This window comes from Homalodisca vitripennis, chromosome 4, assembly GCF_021130785.1.
Source record: "Homalodisca vitripennis isolate AUS2020 chromosome 4, UT_GWSS_2.1, whole genome shotgun sequence".
Taxonomy (NCBI): domain Eukaryota; kingdom Metazoa; phylum Arthropoda; class Insecta; order Hemiptera; family Cicadellidae; genus Homalodisca; species Homalodisca vitripennis.
The window spans coordinates 52,719,251-52,739,149 of NC_060210.1; the positions used below are offsets into that span (position 1 = coordinate 52,719,251).

Consider the following 19,899-nt stretch of genomic DNA (forward strand, 5'->3'; position numbering starts at 1 on the left):
AACTCATAATTTATATTTTATTTCAACTTTTTATTTTTAGTGACAGTCTTTTTTGCTCCAGCAATCTTTGCAAATACTGTCACTCAAGTTTTAGAGCTTAATTTGAAGATTAAATAAATATTAAGATGAGTTACATATATTATATTGCGGAGACTTTAACGCTGTGCTTTTCATGTTCTCTACAAATCCTGTCGGTATCCGGAGACGTCGAGGTTGGAACAGGTGTAATTTACTTGGCAGGCCCGGTTTATGATTGGCAATGTTTGTTGTGATGCACCTCGGGGAGGCGGTTATCAGGGCGACCAGTCAAGGTCACGGCCACTATATAACCCGGTGGTCACAGTCTACAGGCAGTCCGCTCCCTGCCCAGCCGCGCCGCCATGAAGTCTGCCGTTGCCGTCGTCGTGGTGCTGGTGGCTGTGGTAGTAGACCTCGCCCTCCCCGCCAAACTGCGTGAGTACACCACTTCATCTACATATCAAAACTCTCACCCATTGAAACAGCTCTAATCGAAAAGGCTTAAATACTACTAAGTTTAAAGCTCTAGAAAAAATCCACAGTTAAACAATAAACTTTGAACATTAATGACACACTAGTTAATAGGTCACAAAACATATACCACATTCAAATTGTACCACTTAATATGACATAATATCGACTAAAATAGAGTTACCGTGCAAGAATTAGAAATCTAAGAATAAAGAGTTTATAATTATTGATTACAATTAAATAATTACATGGTTAATATTTTAAAAGGATTTAAATTTCTTTTAATTTGAATAAATTTGTAGGTTCCGATTGGTTGATGTTAAGTTACAGAGGAGGGATTTTCTCAAACCTGGAGATCTCTGTAGTAAGAACGGTTTTATCAAAATAAGAAATAAGTACAAAAACAATTTCAATCTTCTTAAGATTGTATCTTCTATAAAGATTTATATCCTATTGTAAAAGTGTAATGGATTTAGTAGAGAAGATATAGAAGCTAATGACAAGAAAAGGGGAAGTAGTTGGTTTAAATTTACTAATTGCGATAACTTTCTAGCATAATTAAAAAACTTTCTTTAATCAATGCTCAATGTTAGAATTTTTATTTTGTTTATATTATAACTAAGGTTCTCTACATCACTTGTTTTTCAATCTGATATCATGTAAACTTTCAAAAGAAACAATCATATTTCACTCTTGTGCTAAAGATTTTCGTTGACAAATTTTTGAGTATTTATCTGGATTGAACATGATGGAGCTTTGTGGAGAAGCCATGGTGTTGAAAACACTGAATAAATCAATGGCTTTGTTATTTTCTTCACTAAATATGATTTAATTGACTAAATTGAGAGCACCCTGATACCACATTATGAGTAACAAAACAATTGTATCACAAATTACTTCTTGCTAAATTTAATTTTAAATAATAAATCTTGTAACTTTATTATTAAAATAAGTTAATAGTTGGAGATAATCTTACTGACCATTTAAGCAATGTTTAAGATCCAATGCACATCGATTTTCAGAACATACAATCATAGGTTTATTTTAAGAGGAAGTAAATTCTGCTCTGTTACGAAAGTCTAGTAATATTTCTTATTACATACAAATTTGAGGTGTTCTCGTAGAATAGTAGACATAATCTAACCAATAAAAAGCAGTAACGTATCTACTCGATTCTGTGCAATTAAACCTTATCATATCTAGTTATTCAAATTCATGTGTGAACGTTAGTGACTAAAAATCTTAAGAATGAAAGAAAATAATAGTGCACTATAAATTTAGAATAAAAGTGAGCGCCCTGTGTAACTTTTTGTTCTGATGAAAAACTTTCAGAAAGTGTAATTAGGTTATGAAGTAAGTTCAGTAACCAGGGACATAAGAAGGGTACAGCAAAAGTATTCAGTTGTTAGTCTCACTGTACTACCCCGCTCTCTACTCCCGAGTGACAGATTCATCTTACGATGGGCATTCCAGGCATTCAATAATATTCTACCTTTCGACATTTTAAGTTTATATACGAGAATACACACACAAAAATCATGTTAGATCAGTTAAAATTATACTGTGAAATAATTCGTAGCCGACCTATTCGTAGTCAATAATAATATGTCTGAACAAATACTTTTTTTGTTGAAAACAAGCATATAAATGAATAAAATCAAGGAGAATATATAGTGAAAACTATATAAATAACCGCGAACTGCCCTCCTCGTGACGTAACCCGGTCCTTACGAGGATCCCATTAGACTGCCGAGACACGACTCGCAATCAAGGCCGTCTTCAGACGGGCGTGATCGGAAAAACTGACCGCAAGTAAACACTTCCACTTCCGCGGAGACTTGAATTGCTTGAATTGCTTATGCAACATACGTGCACTGGCGTGGGAACATATTAACGTAATGGAGCCAGTTTTTCTTTTATACTTGATAACAACAATATCAGCAACGCCTTTCTTAGGTTTTTATAGAATATAAAGTATTTAAAGTAGCTGAAGAACTCTCTTACTTTTGTAATATGTGTACTTACAAGCAACTTGCATTATAAAACACCCCCATTAGGGGTGTATCAAAATTTCACTAATATTTTACACACTTTTCGTGGCAGTTGATTTCAAGCCAGAATCCGTAAAACGCCAATTATTCTTAATTTATTAAACAGTCTATTTTTTATATGTGGCGCAGAACCTTCGTTCAGTCGATTGTCGTTATTTATCATGCATATAACTACGTGGATTCCACATATTCTATGTTTCAAGTTGTGTTAGATTTGCGTCGAGGAGATATAAGGTCAGACAGCGGAAGTATGTTCTTTCGGATTCAGGACAATCCAGTTTTAATTACTGGCTTTATAGTTACACACAGCACAAGTACACCTTCATTAAACTATAATTTCTAGTTCTATTAGTCTTGTTTACAATTATTCTAATCAACAGTTAGTATGCCTTCTAGGTTGTGCATTTATGTGACCTTGGACTTAAGAATTAAAATATTTCAAGGCTGCTCAGTTCATTAAGCATAATTTGTAATGTATTTTTATTGATATATGTCTGTTTAGTGAACTTAAAGCTATATATTTACGATGTATCCTAATCTTAAAAAAACGAATCGCTAAATGTATTGTTAAATGCTGATCTCGAAAACAGATGAACCAAATCGGCTAAATCTTAAAAAACCTTGTTGGAGTCCAAAGAAGGCTTTAAAGAAATAAAAACACAAAAACCTGTCCAGGAATATTTTGGAACTTGAAAAATAATGATAATATTTACAAAACATAATCTAAAGCTAAGTGACAATAAGTAATTGTTGAAACATTTAACTAAAATTAACAAGAGCTATAACATGTTTTAAATTTAAATTTAGGAATATACTCGTATTTAACATGCAGTACTTGATCGTTAGTTAATGTAAATTTCAAAGGCGATATTGCTATCACAGTTTCCATTGGAGATATTATTGAAACGCTGATACAAAATCCTCCTTAATGGACAAAGCTGTGAATTATTGCACACATGCATAAAGAATACGAAATAGGTTGGTTTCCTTGAAATTCTGTATGGCATTCTTACTGCGCCTTAAGAAAAAACAGATGTCGTACACATATGTTCTTTATTAGGAAAAGGAGGCAAACTCTGTTTATGCACTGGAAATATATTATACTGGAAATAGACGATTTTGAAATCAACACGTGTGTATAATTTATTGATTAGGGCATCAGGGCAGGCAAACTCAACTGTGGCATCAGAAATTTAATTAATTCAAACTAGAAATGCATGCTCCTGCATGAGCAAAACCTGAAATAAGAAACTTTTGACTAACTTAAGCATGGACAGTGAAATAATAAGTGCTAGATATATGTCTACTGATTAAAACGTTACATCATATTACGTCATAAACCTATTCAATAAGAAGCTGCCACCTTCAATTTTGAAAATCACGTACTAAGTCACGGGTAATTGCTAGTAATATATATATATATAAATAAAAGTCGTTTGACAGGTGTTTGGTCTTCCGATCATATGTTAGTTTGCTTATTTAAACGCATATGTGACAGATACGGCCAAATACAAAATAATTGAATCGGAAAAAGTAAGCGCTCTGTGGTGTAATGGTAGCACATTCACCCGGCAAGTGAGAGATCCGGGTTCGACTCCCGGCGGAGCAAGTACTTTTTGTGATTCAATGTTTATTGAAATTAAATAAGGCTATTGCCATTTATACAATTTAACGTAAATAAAAGTCGTTTGACAGGTGTTTGGTCTTCCGATCATATGTTAGTTTGCTTATTTAAACGCATATGTGACAGATACGGCCAAATACAAAATAATTGAATCGGAAAAAGTAAGCGCTCTGTGGTGTAATGGTAGCACATTCACCCGGCAAGTGAGAGATCCGGGTTCGACTCCCGGCGGAGCAAGTACTTTTTGTGATTCAATGTTTATTGAAATTAAATAAGGCTATTGCCATTTATACAATTTAACGTAAATAAAAGTCGTTTGACAGGTGTTTGGTCTTCCGATCATATGTTAGTTTGCTTATTTAAACGCATATGTGACAGATACGGCCAAATACAAAATAATTGAATCGGAAAAAGTAAGCGCTCTGTGGTGTAATGGTAGCACATTCACCCGGCAAGTGAGAGATCCGGGTTCGACTCCCGGCGGAGCAAGTACTTTTTGTGATTCAATGTTTATTGAAATTAAATAAGGCTATTGCCATTTATACAATTTAACGTATATATATATATATATATATATATATATATATATATATATATATATATATATATATATATGCACGTAATGACTTATATGCTCGTATTTCAACGGCCCCTTGCCTGAAAAAACAACACGTTTTCTGAGTAAATATTATATAATTGTGTGTGGCGGGAAGGTGGTGAGAATTGTACATATTTCTACAACAATAAAAAAAACTAAAAAAGGATTGAGTTTACAAGTCCAAGTTCATGTTATATTTAGGGCCCATTATTTCCTTCACCGTCAAAGTAGGTCAAATAGAATATTTGGAATATTTTCATAACAATATACACGAGAACGTTACTTTTCCTAAGAAAATTATTCTTTAAATTGAATATCTGAAAATATCAAGAGCCGGCTTTATAGGCAGCCATCTTAACTTGTCCAATAAGAGTAAGTTCAACCTCAAATACTTTTGGATTCTTTTTTTATGATCGTAAAGTTATTGGAGTTGTATCATAAAAAATATTTTATATTCATCAAAACGATTTTTAATTTTGTTAGGTTATTAATTCGTGGTTATTTACAACAAACATTTTGTACTTTCCCAATTAAATACTCAAAAGCTGCAGCTACACTTTACAAGACAAAGTAAAAAGCTTTTGGATGGGCATTAAATATACCTTTAAAGTGAGACATCTCTCACAATTCTATCTCAAAAAATAAGGTATAGTAATAAGTATAGTATAACTTATAGTAAGGTAAAATAAATATTTGAAGCTTAACATTGCTTTCATATGGTAAAACCCAAGGTCGTTCATGTAAGAGCAGGTATGTTAAAAATTATCGATAGCTTTAAAAATTGTGTAAGTCCCATTTATCAAAAATTTTGTTTATATTTATTCTTAAGTCAAAATATGGTGTTATTCCCTTATTAATTATTATAACTGTTAATGTAATGCAATCTTTTTGCCCACAGCCACGTACATCAAGGCTTGCAAAAGAAACGACCCTAAGTTGAACGAGTGCGCACTAAAGAATGGACAAGAGGCGATACCTAAACTTATCGACGGTAAGATCCATATTACATGTTAATGAATTGGTTCTTCATGATATTACAGTATAAATATTGATTTTATAATGAATTTTGTACTCAAAAAGTGAGGGTACAAATGATAATATAACCCGAAGTTTAGTAACTAACTAAAACAATATTTATTGCACGGGATGCAGGTGCACTATACTATTAATAATATGGTTGCAGGTGACGCGAAGCTCGGCATCCCCAAGCTCGACCCTCTTGAGATCGAGAAGGTCGTGGTGGGAGACAGCAAGAGCGGCAGAGGTCTGGGCATCACTTTCTCCTGCTACAAGTGCCTGATTAGCGGCCTGAGAAACGTCAAACTAGAAGATGCGATGTGAGTTCTGTCTTCTTCTTCTGAATCCATGTTTTACACAATATCATGTTGGCAAAGATAGATCTTTGAGGTACATATGTGGCCCATCACTCTATTTAAATATAATATAAACACGATTCATGGGATACGGATAAAATATTGATTAGTGTAATTTTTTATTTTATCGATATCAATAAGCCGCAATCCATTTAAAAATACACTTAGTTCAATCTTGTGACTAAAAAACTTTCATTCAATAATTCATTTCAGTATGTGTTAATGTTATACAAGGGCCAAGTTACACTGTGCATGAATGTATTACAAAATATGCAAACTGTTTTGATTTATATTATTAAATAATAACAATTTTTAAAATTTAGTTACAATATTTTCAAATCCTAAAACGATTCTACTACTAATAATGAATCTTTTTTCGAGTTTCATTCAACTGTTATATAATAAAGCCAGCTTATATTTGAATTTAGCATGTTTATGCATTGTTTATTCTGGACTTAACTTGTTTTAGATTTGACTTGGAGAAGAAACGTATTGAGTTGAGAGGATCGGTGGCGTCGATCGGAGTTAATGGCAAATACACAGCAAACGGCAAAGTGTTGATTCTCCCCATCAAGGGCGACGGAGACGCGAACCTGACCCTTGGTAAGAGGTGATCCGACGCAGGGGAATTAATAGTTTAATAAAGAACAGGCAGTAGAGACAGTCAGGTTCAAGGACTCGAAGAGGAAAACGTTGAAATTTGGAGTCTTTAATTCATTATTGCTTATGAACAATGCTTATCTTTCTTAAATTGTCGTAGTCTATTTAAGACTTTTTACTTAAGTCTTGCACCGTGGTTAAGTTTGGAAAATATTAGATAGCTATTATCGCCTCTTCAAATTCTATATCGCTAACAGTAAAAATGAAATAATAAACATGTTGAAATTATTAGTACACTACATTTCATAGCTTAACAATGATTTCTTTTTTACTAATTTAAAACATACATAGAAGTAACGAATTTCAGATTTCTAATGAAATTGTTCTCCATTACTTTAGTTTATATAATATTCAACAAAATCTACAGTAATCTTTAAAATATCCTAAATTAAATAACAAAAATGAAAAATACTGGGTCTAGCGTAACGCAGGAAGATAATGTTACTATCTATATTTTGCTACAAATATAAAGACTTTTATAAAACCTAACTTACCATTGGATGTATATTACAATGGGTATAAGTATACACTTTTTGAAATATTTTCTTGATCATGGCAGCATGCCAAACTCAACCATGGCGTAGAAAATATAATTATTTCAAATCACAAGTACTCACCTACATGCAGACTAAGAAATAAAAGCCATTAGTAAATTTTTCTTATCAATTGAAGCTGTTAACCATGGATACTAACAGATTACATAACAAAGAAAAGCTTACTTCCATTCCTAAACTGCACAGAATCTTACCATACATTATATCATTAATTGCCACTGTATTTGACTTAAAGATTCCTCCACACTTACCTACAATAGTTCAATTGTTACTGAAATCGTTGGAGCATTTCAATAACTATCATGGAATGCTGGAGGTAAATACGAATCTTATAAAAACTGTTTCACTTTGCAGCTTAAGGATCCCAAAACACTGTTCTTTAAACTTAAATATAAAATGGATCAGGAGATTGGAATAGCTTTGAGTGACTAACGATTATCTCAGGACTGTTTATTATGTCATACCAAAAGAATACATGAATATATTGTCCAGTTTTTCAACAGGAAATTGCGTGCGAAGATGCGGGTAACTGCTAGCATAATTATATATTATTACTATAAGTATTTCAAAACATTATCATAGACTAAAACTTTTTTAAACACAATTAGTTATAGTAAAACTACTCTAAGTGATTCTTCAAACAATAACTTACTACTGATTACAAACTATATTTCAAAAGTTGTATTAAAAATAAACTATATCAATAAATGCAGTATAGGTGATTAAGTATTTAAAAAAATACCATAATTTATCTACGTCGATAAAATAATTTCTTTTTAAGGAAAGGTCAACCCCCTTAATCGATCTTCATTGAAAGATCCATGTGTGCACTTAAAAAGAATTATGAATATGGTTAGAAACAATATACGAGTATAATTGGAATGCCTATGGAGTTGACGAGATAATTTTAAATGTTGAGATAATTTCTTTATTCTGTTTTAATTTTGTATCTATATTCCTAATTTGTTTCTCAGGAGAACAGTCTCCTGATACTCAAATCAACTTGAATTGAGAATAATGAAAACAATGTTATGTATTGTATGTAAGCTGTCTGTAAATAATCAAATTCTCGTCGTATTCACATAGTAGCTTTACGCATTAAATAGATCAAAGACAATTTCGACACATAAGTTTATGTATCAAGAATGCTCGCAGAACTCAAGTTACGCGTATTTGAGAGGTAAAAATGCAGTGAATTTGAAAGAAAAACATTTATTTTTTATTTAAAAATTAGTCTAAATCAAACTAATAATAAATTATTGATTTAAAAGTAATATAAATCGCTGAACCTAGAACATCCTTAAACAAAATAAAACAACTAGAATAATTAATAATATGCTAAATATAGTAAAAACTACTAGTGTCAAAACTCGTAGCGAGCTGAGATTCGACTCAGAATAAAATTAGCAGCATAGTGAAGTTTTACATGTTATTCGAAAAATGTACCCTCTTGTAAAAACTCAGTTTCATTTTGCAGTGTTTCCCAAACTGAACATGGTAATCATTTCGATATAAATAAGATAAGTAGTTGTAATGGGACACATTTTCTAGTATGGATTGCACATTTATCAAAAGTAAAAAATGCTAAATATACACTTCTTAACTACCCGTACTTATTTCAAATACACTAAAACGTTTACTTAAGTAATGGAATGCGTCTTTCTGCGAGCTATGAAGCATGTCTACAAGTTACACTTTTTCAGCACCGTACTTTGTTGTTGAGCAAGAATAAAGCATGACCTGTGTACGTACGAGTACCATCTCATAATATTTGGCATATAGTAGAGCAACCTAGTAAAGAGTATCCAAAAAACAACTTAAACCAAGGTCTCTAAAGATTTATACTCTTGGCAGGTTCCACTCTATTGAAGGTTCTTGTGTGTTGCAGGAGATCTGAAGCTCACCTACAAGACGGACTTCGAGTTGCAGAAGGGCAAGGACGGCAAGGACCACATTCAACTCAAGAGTCCTGAACTTGACTTTCTGGCCAATCAGTTCAAAATTAGGTTGACCAACCTGTTCAACGGGGATAAGACTCTAGGTATAGAGCTCCTTAGACTAATTTTAGTCTAAGAACCAATCAGATAAAAAAACTACTAACAGTATTTACCTTTCATTTACTCATACTCAAAGAAGTTAGGAATTCTGCTCTCCTTTCAAATCTTATGGATACATTTTCCCACTGTACTTTAAAAGCCAGTTAACCGTACAATTTTGTAACTTTCATCTAAAACAATACGATTTTAAATCTTTGGCGAGCTCTTTAGTACTAAGTACAGTATAGTAGTACTAGATTGTAGGTAGTATCTCTACAAATAGTATGTTACATGCATATTGTCGTAGTTATGTGTAATATGTAAAGCCAAAAGAGTGTACTTTTTAATATATGGGTATTCTTATATAAAGTACAATTCTAGAACGTTGTTAAAGAGCAATATTAAATGTTAAAAGTAAGTAAACTGAGGTATTCACTGATGTAGAAAAACTGTTTCTGACGGGTCAGTGTTTGATTGAGCGCAGCGAGCCTAACTAATATTAACAAGTGATATAATTTGTTATCAATGTTTACAGGCAATCAGATGAACGTTTTCTTGAACGAGAACTGGGAGGAGGTGCTGAAGGAGTTCAGGCCTGCGGTGGGACAGGCCGTCGGCCAGGTCATAACTCTGATTGTCAACCAAATCGCTGAGAAAGTCCCTTATGACGAGATTTTCCCCAAGTAACACTGTGATCACGCTGTGGTCTCTCCTACTGTGATCTTATTCTCTATAATTTATGTACTATTATAATGTACAGTTCCTTGTACACATCATTCCTTCCTCTTCCCACCTTAGAGAGATGTTATATTATTAGTCACTTTGTTTACCAAAAATACTCGTTTGTGTAGATAGTGAGACTTTATAAACACCCTTCCTTAGCGTTATTATTATTGCTAGTTGCTTAAGTTAATAAATTATTTGACCCTTGAGTGTTTTATTTTTTTACCTCGGCCTCCATACCAACCACTAGATAACATTAGTGGAAAGCTAACATTAGTTGACAACAAATTTCCCATATAAAAATCGTAATTCGACAATAAAAGAGCTACTTACGCAAAATTCCGCGCAGACTTGTAGAGTAATCAGTTTAAGTTTAGGAAAAAACCAACAATTAAACCGCAACAAAATATACTTAAAAGACGCCGAGATGGACGTGTTGGCAGTTTTTATACCAACCCTTTCTCCTTACCAGTTAACTATAACTGATGCCTTTGATTGGCCACCGACTATCCAATCACAAGATTCATTGTCAACTCAAACTACCCCTATTGTAATTCCGTTATCACAGTCGAGTTTCAGAAAAACCTGCTGTCTTATTCTATACATCCGCGGACCCTTTCTTGAGAAATTTATTTATTTTACTTATATTTTTATAATACTATTTAGATCCTAAAATATGTTCGCATACATTTTATCCCATAAATTGTGTGTAAATAAATTTTAAATTGCCTATGTAGCAAATGTTACACACAACAGCGTTAAACAACTTATATAATTAACGTTAAACAAGAGGTTAAGTAGGATTGAAGGGATATCTAAGAAGATACACATAATTACGATTGTAAGTAATAATTCATTATTAATGTATATATCTTTCCCAACAACAGTACACAGAAGATCTTAGGGAATAAAAGCAGGCTACACTGTAAAGTCGATGCTAGACAATTGATATTACTAGTTGAAGGCCAAATTTTGCACTTTTACCATGAAGCTTTGTATAAACTGGTAAGAAATCGGATTGAGTGAGTTTTTTCCGGGAAGTTCATAAATAAAAAGTTTAAGTTTCATTTTTAGTTAGTTTTGCTCTGATATAAAATATATCTTAACATTTTCATGTAGTAGAGTTTAGTCTCCTGGCATGAAGAGAGAGCGAAGATCTCGATCTTCAACTGAATTCGCTGTTTTTCTCTGTAACCTGAGTTGAGTTTTGTTACTTAGAGTTAAAACGGATTGTTTCCTTCAAAAACGATCCCTCGTTATTATAGTTCGCTGCTAAGGCATATTGGATACCACCCACTTGCAACGCAACTGCGGCTCCTTTGGGAAAACTTGCGTTGAGAAAAGTAATAGATACTCCGCCTAATGAAGCTGTTTAAACGTTATCTCGTCTCTTCACGCACAGATGGACATCAGATTTCAGTTGGCACTGTGTTACAGCGTACTCAGTTGAAGATCAAGAGCTTCGCTCTCTCTTCGCTTCGCGTACCATCCTAGCCAGTGTAACTCATCTACTGAACTATCCTGGCTAGGAATATCCGATAGACTACAACCCGTCTATCTCTTCATGCATGTTTAATTACTTACTATTTCTTATCGTCTTTTAAGTACAAAGGCTGACTTTTATAGTTATACTCTATTCATGAAGTATATCTTTTTGTTTATAATTTAAATGACATTTTCTTGAAAAATACTTCATAATCACAAATTAAAACATTTGTTTCGTGCAATACTAATAATATTATATTTTAATGAGAACCATTAATAAAATAATGTTTAAGAGTATTAACTCAACACTTTATATATGGCACACTTATAGACACGCAGTACGTTATGGTAATTAATATTAAATGTTTTATTTACTACGTTACTTTATTGAATTGCTACGAAGTGCTTTTAATTTTTTTATTATGTTGACCATATATGTAAATGCAATCTAAATTTGGTAAATATTTTAGGAGCAAAGTAATAAATCTGTTTATAACTTTAGTTACAAACCTTGCGAAATATCGTTCTTGAGCAGATTACGGGCCTAAATATGCAATATTTGTTACATTATAGGTGCAGAGGGACGGATAACAGTTTGTATGTTACTTTTTACTGAGTTCATATGTAGTATGTTAATCAGGAGTGAACATGTATCATATTTGGTGTTGTAGCAACTGTAGCTGATACCTAACTAAGACCTATATTGTTTTTATGGTAAATATACATTTTGCAACAAAATTTCATAATATCGTTATAGTGATTACATGACCAATTTTAAACACATTGTAACAGTAATTACAACTAAAATAAAAACAACAATCCATAACGATAATAATATGACAAATTTGAAAAACATTAAAATTTAGTATAAAATATTTATTTAATATTTAAGTAGCCCACGTTATAAAAAAACTGTCAAATATTCTTCTATGAACTAGAATAAAAGTAGCCAGGGACGTAGCCAGCGAGGGGGTCCAAGAAGTCCGGACCACCCCCTAAATGTTCAATTTTTAAAATTACTTTTTTAGTAAACGGTTATTATTACTGACATGTACTGCTGAAAGACATTCTTAACAAAGAAACTGGCCAAGAACTTTTTAAGGAACAAAATGGGACCTTACTCTCTGTCCACAACGGGAAAATATCAGTTGTCTGGACCCCCCATAATGTTTTCCTGGCTACGTTCATGAAAGTTGCCCTCTATTAAAAATGTTTGGAGAACGCCCTTTACATTTTTCTTTTCACCATCAGTTTTATTAATCACATACAGTTATGCCATATCGCTATAGTAACAATAACGTAAACACCTATACTCTAATATTATTGCTTGACCATTATTAGCGAAGACAACCACTTGAGGTGCTGGACAAATGTAATTTTTGTTTATCTGTACCCACGATATCTTGAGGACTAAATTACCCAAATATTTTAAAATTTTCAATTAAGATTCAAATCTGTACAGCAACATCGAGTTCATTCTTTGTTTGAAGGTTATTTTTGAAGATGGAAGGATTGTGAAGGAAACAGGATTTTTCCGGACATTTGCCATCGTTCAGTGAAACAAGAAATCAGTAACACTACGTTTCGAGATCTGCAATCTGATCTCTTCTTCAGGCAATCTGATTTCTTGTTTCACTGAACGATGGCAAATGTCCGGAAAAATCCTGTTTCCTTCACAATCCTTCCATCGTCAAAAATAACCTTCAAACAAAGAATTGATTCTCGGTACGGACCCGGAACCAGTAAACAAATCAAAGACCTTGAGAGCTTGCATCTTAAGTTAACTAAACACATTAATCATTTAACATTTTTGCATAACTGTAAGGTTGAAAACCTTATGCCTATAGGGTTAACTCTAAAAACTCCTTTTCATAGTATGGAAGCCAGTAAAATTTTGTCTTCTGCTTCTAAATCTTTACTTAAAGAAAGAATTGCATATCATCATCGTGAAAGATGCCTCCTCCAAAATAGTATTGAGTGTAAAAAGAACTGAATTAAAAACACTGATCGGTACAGAATTCAACAACATTCTCGAAAGCATCCAAAATAGATGTAAAAAAGTTTCTGAAACAGATAAGAAATAGAAAATCTCCAAACTTGAAAAAATTAGGCCCAAAAAATTTGATTTGCCTAAAGATGGCAACGTGAATACGGATGCAAATAATAAAAATGTAATCAACCTCTCTTCAAAAATCCTCAATGAAGCGGAAATATCAGTCTTATCCAAGGGTTTAAACTTTTCTGTGGCACAAAAATCGGTAAAGGCACTGGATTTCGTAGCTGGAATCGAGTCGGCTGTTTCACAGTTCCCTGAGGAACAGGGTGACCGGTTTCGTTGTGAGGCCAGTCTTTTACTCAGAAAAATTCCTCCCACAAAACCCAATTTGACAATAGAGGAGAAAAAGGCCATGTCGATCCTTGGGAAAGACGACACGGTCAAAATCTTACCAGCCGATAAAGGCAACGCTACTGTTGTACTTGACTCAGTAGCGTATAAAGAAAAGATTGCGGAAACTTTAAATACTGGCAAATATACAGTTTTAAATAAAGACCCGACTGATTCATTTGAACGCAAAGTAGCAAACACTTTAAGAAAACATAAAGAATTTTTTTCAGATAAATTTAGATCTAAATTAACTCCTCACCACTCCAAAATCCCCCATATGTATGGCCTTCCCAAAATCCACAAACCTACCATCCCTCTCCGGCCCATCATTAGTTCCCGTGATTCACCTTGCAGGGAATTGTTTAAAGTCCTCTTGGACATCTTAACGCCATTGGAAACTGACTCTTTCATCAAAAATTCCAGGGATTTTGTAGAAAAGTCAAAATCCCTAAAGTTGACTGAAACTGACAAACTGGTAAGTTTTGATGTCGAAAGTCTATTTACAAATGTACCAGTTCCAGAAACTCTCGGAATTATTAAATCTCGTCTCAAAGAAGACCAAACATTAAAGGATAGAACTAAACTTCCCGTGCCAGTAATTATGGAACTGTTAGAACTATGCACTCAATGCAATTATTTTGAGTTAGAGGGTAAAATTTACCGTCAAGATGAGGGGATGGCAATGGGTTCTCCACTGTCTCCTATTTTCGCCAATATCTTTATGGAGGTATGTAGATGATACCTTTGTTATTTTTTCTCATGGAGACATTGAATTAAATAATTTTTTGAATCACATTAATAGTATTTCTCCTTCCATCCGCCTCACAATGGAAGTGGAAGTCCAAAACAAGCTTCCCTTTTTAGATGTGTGTGTATTAAGAGATAGGAATGTCCTTAAGACAACTGTTTTTCGAAAGATAACACACACAGGAAAATATTTAAATTATCAATCCAACCATCAAAAATCTGTCAAAGAATGAGTAGCCTACTCGTTGTTTGATAGAGCAAAGAGGTTGTGCTCAGATAAAGATGGACTAAAAGAAGAATTTAAGAAAATTGAATCGGATCTCAGAAGCAATGGATACCCTCAATTAGTAATAAATAAGTGCAAACGAACCAGAAGAATCATTCCTGAGTCAGAAAAACAAAGTTGTGATAAATTTGCGTTTATTTCAATCCCTTATGTGTCGGGATTATCGGAGAAAATTAGAAGAGTAGGTAGAAAGTACAACATTACAACCGCGTTTAAAACACACAACACTCTTAGACAAAGTTTCGTAAAAACAAAAAAAAAAATGGCACACAGGATTCCAAAAACTGTGTTTACAGTATAAAATGTAGTTGTAATAGGGAATACATAGGCGAGACAAAAAGACCACTAAACATAAGGATAAAAGAGCACAAAGAAAACACGAGAAAGGGTCTCACAGAAAAGTAAAAAATTGCACACCATTGTTGGTCCGAAGACCATCATATAAATTGGGATGAAGCCAACATAACACATCGGGAACCACATTTCTTCAAAAGGAAATTAATTGAGGCAACATACATTAAATTGGCAGACCAACCAATCAGTCAACCATCAGTCGAGATTAGGCCGCTTTGGTTGCCAATTCTAAAAAATGAACTAAAGAGAAAACCAAAAGTATCAAACAGATCAGATATTTGTAATAAACCAATGCCTTCTGTCCATCCCAAACTGATCTTACCTTCAAATGCTACCGTATTGGTGCTGCGACTAATAAAAAGGTGCGCCCCCTAAAGCTCATTATTCCATACTCTACAGGCTGTCATTGAGTTCTGAGAAACTTTGATGAAAACGTCCTTCGTGGCATCGATCCCGACTTTGCTGATGTAAGAGTGTCAAGAGATCGTACACCCCGTGAACGTGATCATCTCAACAGCTTGAGGGACCAGCTCAAAGTGCGCTCAGAGAAGGGAGAGAAGAATCTCACTATAAGGTACGTGAATGGAACGCCGAAGATAATGAAGCAGGCTTCAAAAAACTGAGCGGAGTAGTCACCAGTGTCTACTATCAGAATGTTAATGGGTTAAGAACTAAAATTCAAGATATCAAACAGTCCATCCCTGTTTCTGTATACGATATTGTAGTCTTGACTGAGGACCAATCTGAGTGATGACATATCCTCAGCCGAGCTTGGCCTTTCTAATTTCAAGTATTTCGTTCTGATAGATCTTCTGCCACAAGTTCCAAATCTAGTGGTGGTGGAGTATTGGTGGCTGTGAAGAATTCAATAATGGTTACCGAACTTAGTCCTTGTATTAGCACAACTGAATCTGTATTTCTTCAAATTAAACAAGACATCGTTAAGTCCATCCATGTTTATTGCTGGACTTTACATACCACCAAATAAACCTGCTGAACCCTACTCGAACTTCTGCGACATTATTGAAGAGTTTTTGAGTACTGGTCCTGATTATGATGTGGTACTGCTGATTGGTGATTTTAATCTCCCTGATGTTAATTGGTCTGACATGTCTCCACCTGCCAGCAATAAGTCATCTCAGCTATTGCGCGACCTGATGTCCTTGCACCGACTGTATCAGATTAATAGAGTCCATAATGCTCGAGGGGTTATGCTTGACCTTGTGTTCAGCAGTGATGAGAAGTGTGTCGTCTCTCCTGCCTCTGATCCTGTCTTGCCTTCTGAAGCTGCTCATCCTCCTCTTCACATCGAGGTACCCGTACAAACCTGTGGGTCGGTGTCCAATGTTGCAACGAATTATAACTTTATGCGATGCAAACACTCAAGAAGTTTACAACGAGCTTAGTCTTTGCTGTGGTGAGGTGTTTTATCATATACCTGATAGTCATGATTTTTTCGATAAGTTTCAAAAAGACCATTCATGATATTGTTCTGAAGCATACTCCGTTGAAGAGAGGCGGTGTGTGTAGATTTCCATCATGGTTTTCTCCTGAGTTGAGGAGTGCTGTCGTGTGCAAAAAGATCTTGCACAGAAAATAAAAGGCTACTGGTAACAATGGGCATTATTTAGAATTCCAGAGGGCCCAACACCATTGTAAGAAGTTGAGTGACCTTTGCCATGTAACATACATGGAGCGAGTTAACAACTCTATTCCCCTAAATATCAAGGCTTTCTGGAGTTTTGTCAGGAACTTGAAAATATGAGTCTACCAGAGCAAACGAATATTTCTCGGATGATAAAAGTGAATCTGGTCCTGAGGGTATATGTAACCTATTTGCTGATTATTTTGCATCCGTATATAGACCTTCGGCTGACCTCATCCCTCAGTTTGACTTCTCTACCCAGATCAATGTGTCGTCTTGTTCGTTTGGGGTTGAGGATGTGGAGAGAAAAACTTTCTTCATTGGACACTTCCAAGGGAACTGGGCCTGACTTGATTCCTAGATCCGTCTTGCGCTTCTGTGCTCCCATTGTTGCGCCTCAACTTAATGTCATCTTCAATAGATTACTTGAGGATGGTATATTCCCTGATGGACTTAAGAGCTGTTTTATTGTGCCAATTCATAAGTTCGTCTGATCCTTCTGATGTCCACAATTACCGACCTATTGCTATTCAGCCAGTTCTGGGGAAGATTTTCGAAAGCTTAGTTCTTGACTATGTGAGCTTCCAATTCAAAAATATCATAGCGCCGCAGCAACATGGCTTTTGTCCGGGGTAGGTCAACAGTTAGCAACTTGGTTGTTTATGTGGATTACATTTTGTCTGCCTTCTCGAGTGGCGTTCAGGTCGATAGTGTTTATATTGATTTTATTAGCAAAGCTTTTGATGCTATCAGCCATGGGCACCTTCTGGCCAAACTTCACGGTTATGGTATATGTGTGGTAGCCTACTTTCTTGGTTTCACTCCTACTTAAATGATAGAACTTTCCTAGTTAGTTTCGCTGGCACCCTGTCAAGACCTTTCACCGCCACTTCTGGTGTCCCTCAGGGGTCACGCCTGGGCCCCTTCTCTTCAATCTCTATATTAATGACTTGGTCAAGTCATTAAATGTTGACTGCCTAATGTTTGCGGATGATGTCAAGGTCTTCCGTGCTGTTAGGGGACCCTTCTGACACTGAGAGACTGCAGATGAACCTATGCTTAATTGAGAACTGGTGCATCACTAACGCTATGAGCATAAATGCCGCCAAATGTTCATTGGTTTGTTTCTTTCACCTCGCTCTGCCCAACCTCCTGTGGTATCTCACTACGTGCTCAATGGAATTGTACTATCTAGCAGTACAATCGTCCGTGATCTGGGTGTCGTCTTCTCTGCAGATCTTAGCCCTGATAAGCATATTGACTTCATCTGCGGCAAAGCCCTACGAATGCTCAACTTCATACTAAGAGCTTCAAGGAGTGGTCTTGGCATTGTGGCGTTGAATACCCTATATAAGTCCTTGGTAAGGAGTATACTTGAATACTGTTCTGTTGTCTGGTCTCCTTATCAGCACAATCACATTGAACGTCTAGACAGGATCCAGCGATTGTTTTTCTATAATTTGTATTGTCATCTTGATATCCTTATCTGTAAAATGGTGTATTACCGTTGATAAATAAATAAATAAATGCGGAGTCACAATATGGTTTTAAGAAGTTCATCTCGCATGAACCAATAATAACGAAAGGGCCCCTTCCTGTCCCCATTTTCTTTTATTTCCGCCATCTTGTTTTAGCCAGCCGTGACGATTACCATTGGCTAGTCCCTCTGGTCAGTCGTAGGTGGTTAGTAGACGAGTGAAGACGTATTGTGACCTGTATTCCGTAGTTAAGTTTTAATGATTAGTGTTTTGTATAGTTTTTTATTAAGTGCACGTTTATAGAGTTAGTGAAGTTGACAAACAACATGTAGGTTGTGATTCCTGACTTAGGCGTGCCACAACGCTTTGGTAAGATTTGTTTATTTTAACCTAGTTTGTAATTATGTATTAGGTTAGTTCTTTACCTGAAAAAGAGATCAGATTGCAGATCTCGAAACGTAGTGTTACTGATTTCTTGTTTCACTGAACGATGGCAAATGTCCGGAAAAATCCTGTTTCCTTCACAATCGAGTTCATGATGGTGCAATGTCACTCTATGGGACTTTGCTGTGCGTAACGAATATTTTTAAATTGGTTAACCAAGGTGGCAACGAAAAAACGCAAAAAAATTTGTAAACAAAATTAATACTATGATATGACGATTTCACATGTGACATGGTAACAGATATAGCCTAATGAAATGAGACAAAGACTTGATATTTTACTTAGAAACTCTGCAAAACCTCGTAATCCAATCTTGTATTTAAAATATGGCAACGACATTTTGTTTGAATAATTACTTCGTAAAAGTGGAGATAAGGAAAAGATAGTATGTGCAATTCTAGGAGAGAGTCAGTAAACTAATCAGTGTTTTAGGTTTTTTAAGGATGTATTGATTTTTATGGTGTTTTAAACTCTGTCCATATATTTTTTTTGCCTGAGATTCTCCACATTGTAAAACCGCTATGATGTTGCACTGTAGCGTTAGTGGGAGAGCGGTAGTAGAAAATCGAATACATATAGATGTAAGGTAACAAGAAAACTACTCCTAACAAGTAAATTAAATTAAAACTTCAGTTCCAGAATTTCAATTTTACCTATTTTGGGTAAATGTTATTATTAGTAGTTATAAACCACCACTGTGATCTATTTAATGTACTCGTAAATTAATAAAGTATTGCTGCGCCTTTATGAATTAGAAAGTATGTATTGCTTACAGAAATAAACCGATGCAACGTATCATACCAATCGAAGGACCATTTATAGAATACAAAGAAGGTATTACAAGCGCCTTCAACCCGATGCCGGCAACACCCGTTCGTTGTACTTCGTGCGTTGCATACTATCTAGGCGCTTGGCACATAGTCCCTTGACCTTTAGGCTGATACCCTGGAATCTAAGTCTATGTAA

General features: G+C 34.8%; 1 protein-coding gene across 1 annotated transcript; it reads left to right on the forward strand.

Moving 5' to 3' along the window:
* The first annotated feature begins 312 nt into the window (after positions 1-312).
* Positions 313-10,317, forward strand: LOC124359319 (protein takeout-like). Its single transcript, XM_046811973.1, has 6 exons — positions 313-453; positions 5,661-5,753; positions 5,946-6,099; positions 6,605-6,738; positions 9,238-9,390; positions 9,921-10,317. The coding sequence occupies exons 1-6, from the start codon at positions 381-383 to the stop codon at positions 10,070-10,072; spliced, it is 759 nt and encodes a 252-aa protein (XP_046667929.1). The 5' UTR covers positions 313-380; the 3' UTR covers positions 10,073-10,317.
* Positions 10,318-19,899: the final 9,582 nt, after the last annotated feature.

Bases quoted from the DNA above. Each gene is read 5' to 3' on its own strand.
- LOC124359319 (XM_046811973.1), top strand. From the start codon at position 381: ATGAAGTCTGCCGTTGCCGTCGTCGTGGTGCTGGTGGCTGTGGTAGTA. The intron at 454-5,660 runs GTGAGTACACCA...TTTTGCCCACAG, and splicing joins CGCCCTCCCCGCCAAACTGC to CCACGTACATCAAGGCTTGC. The intron at 5,754-5,945 runs GTAAGATCCATA...ATATGGTTGCAG, and splicing joins GATACCTAAACTTATCGACG to GTGACGCGAAGCTCGGCATC.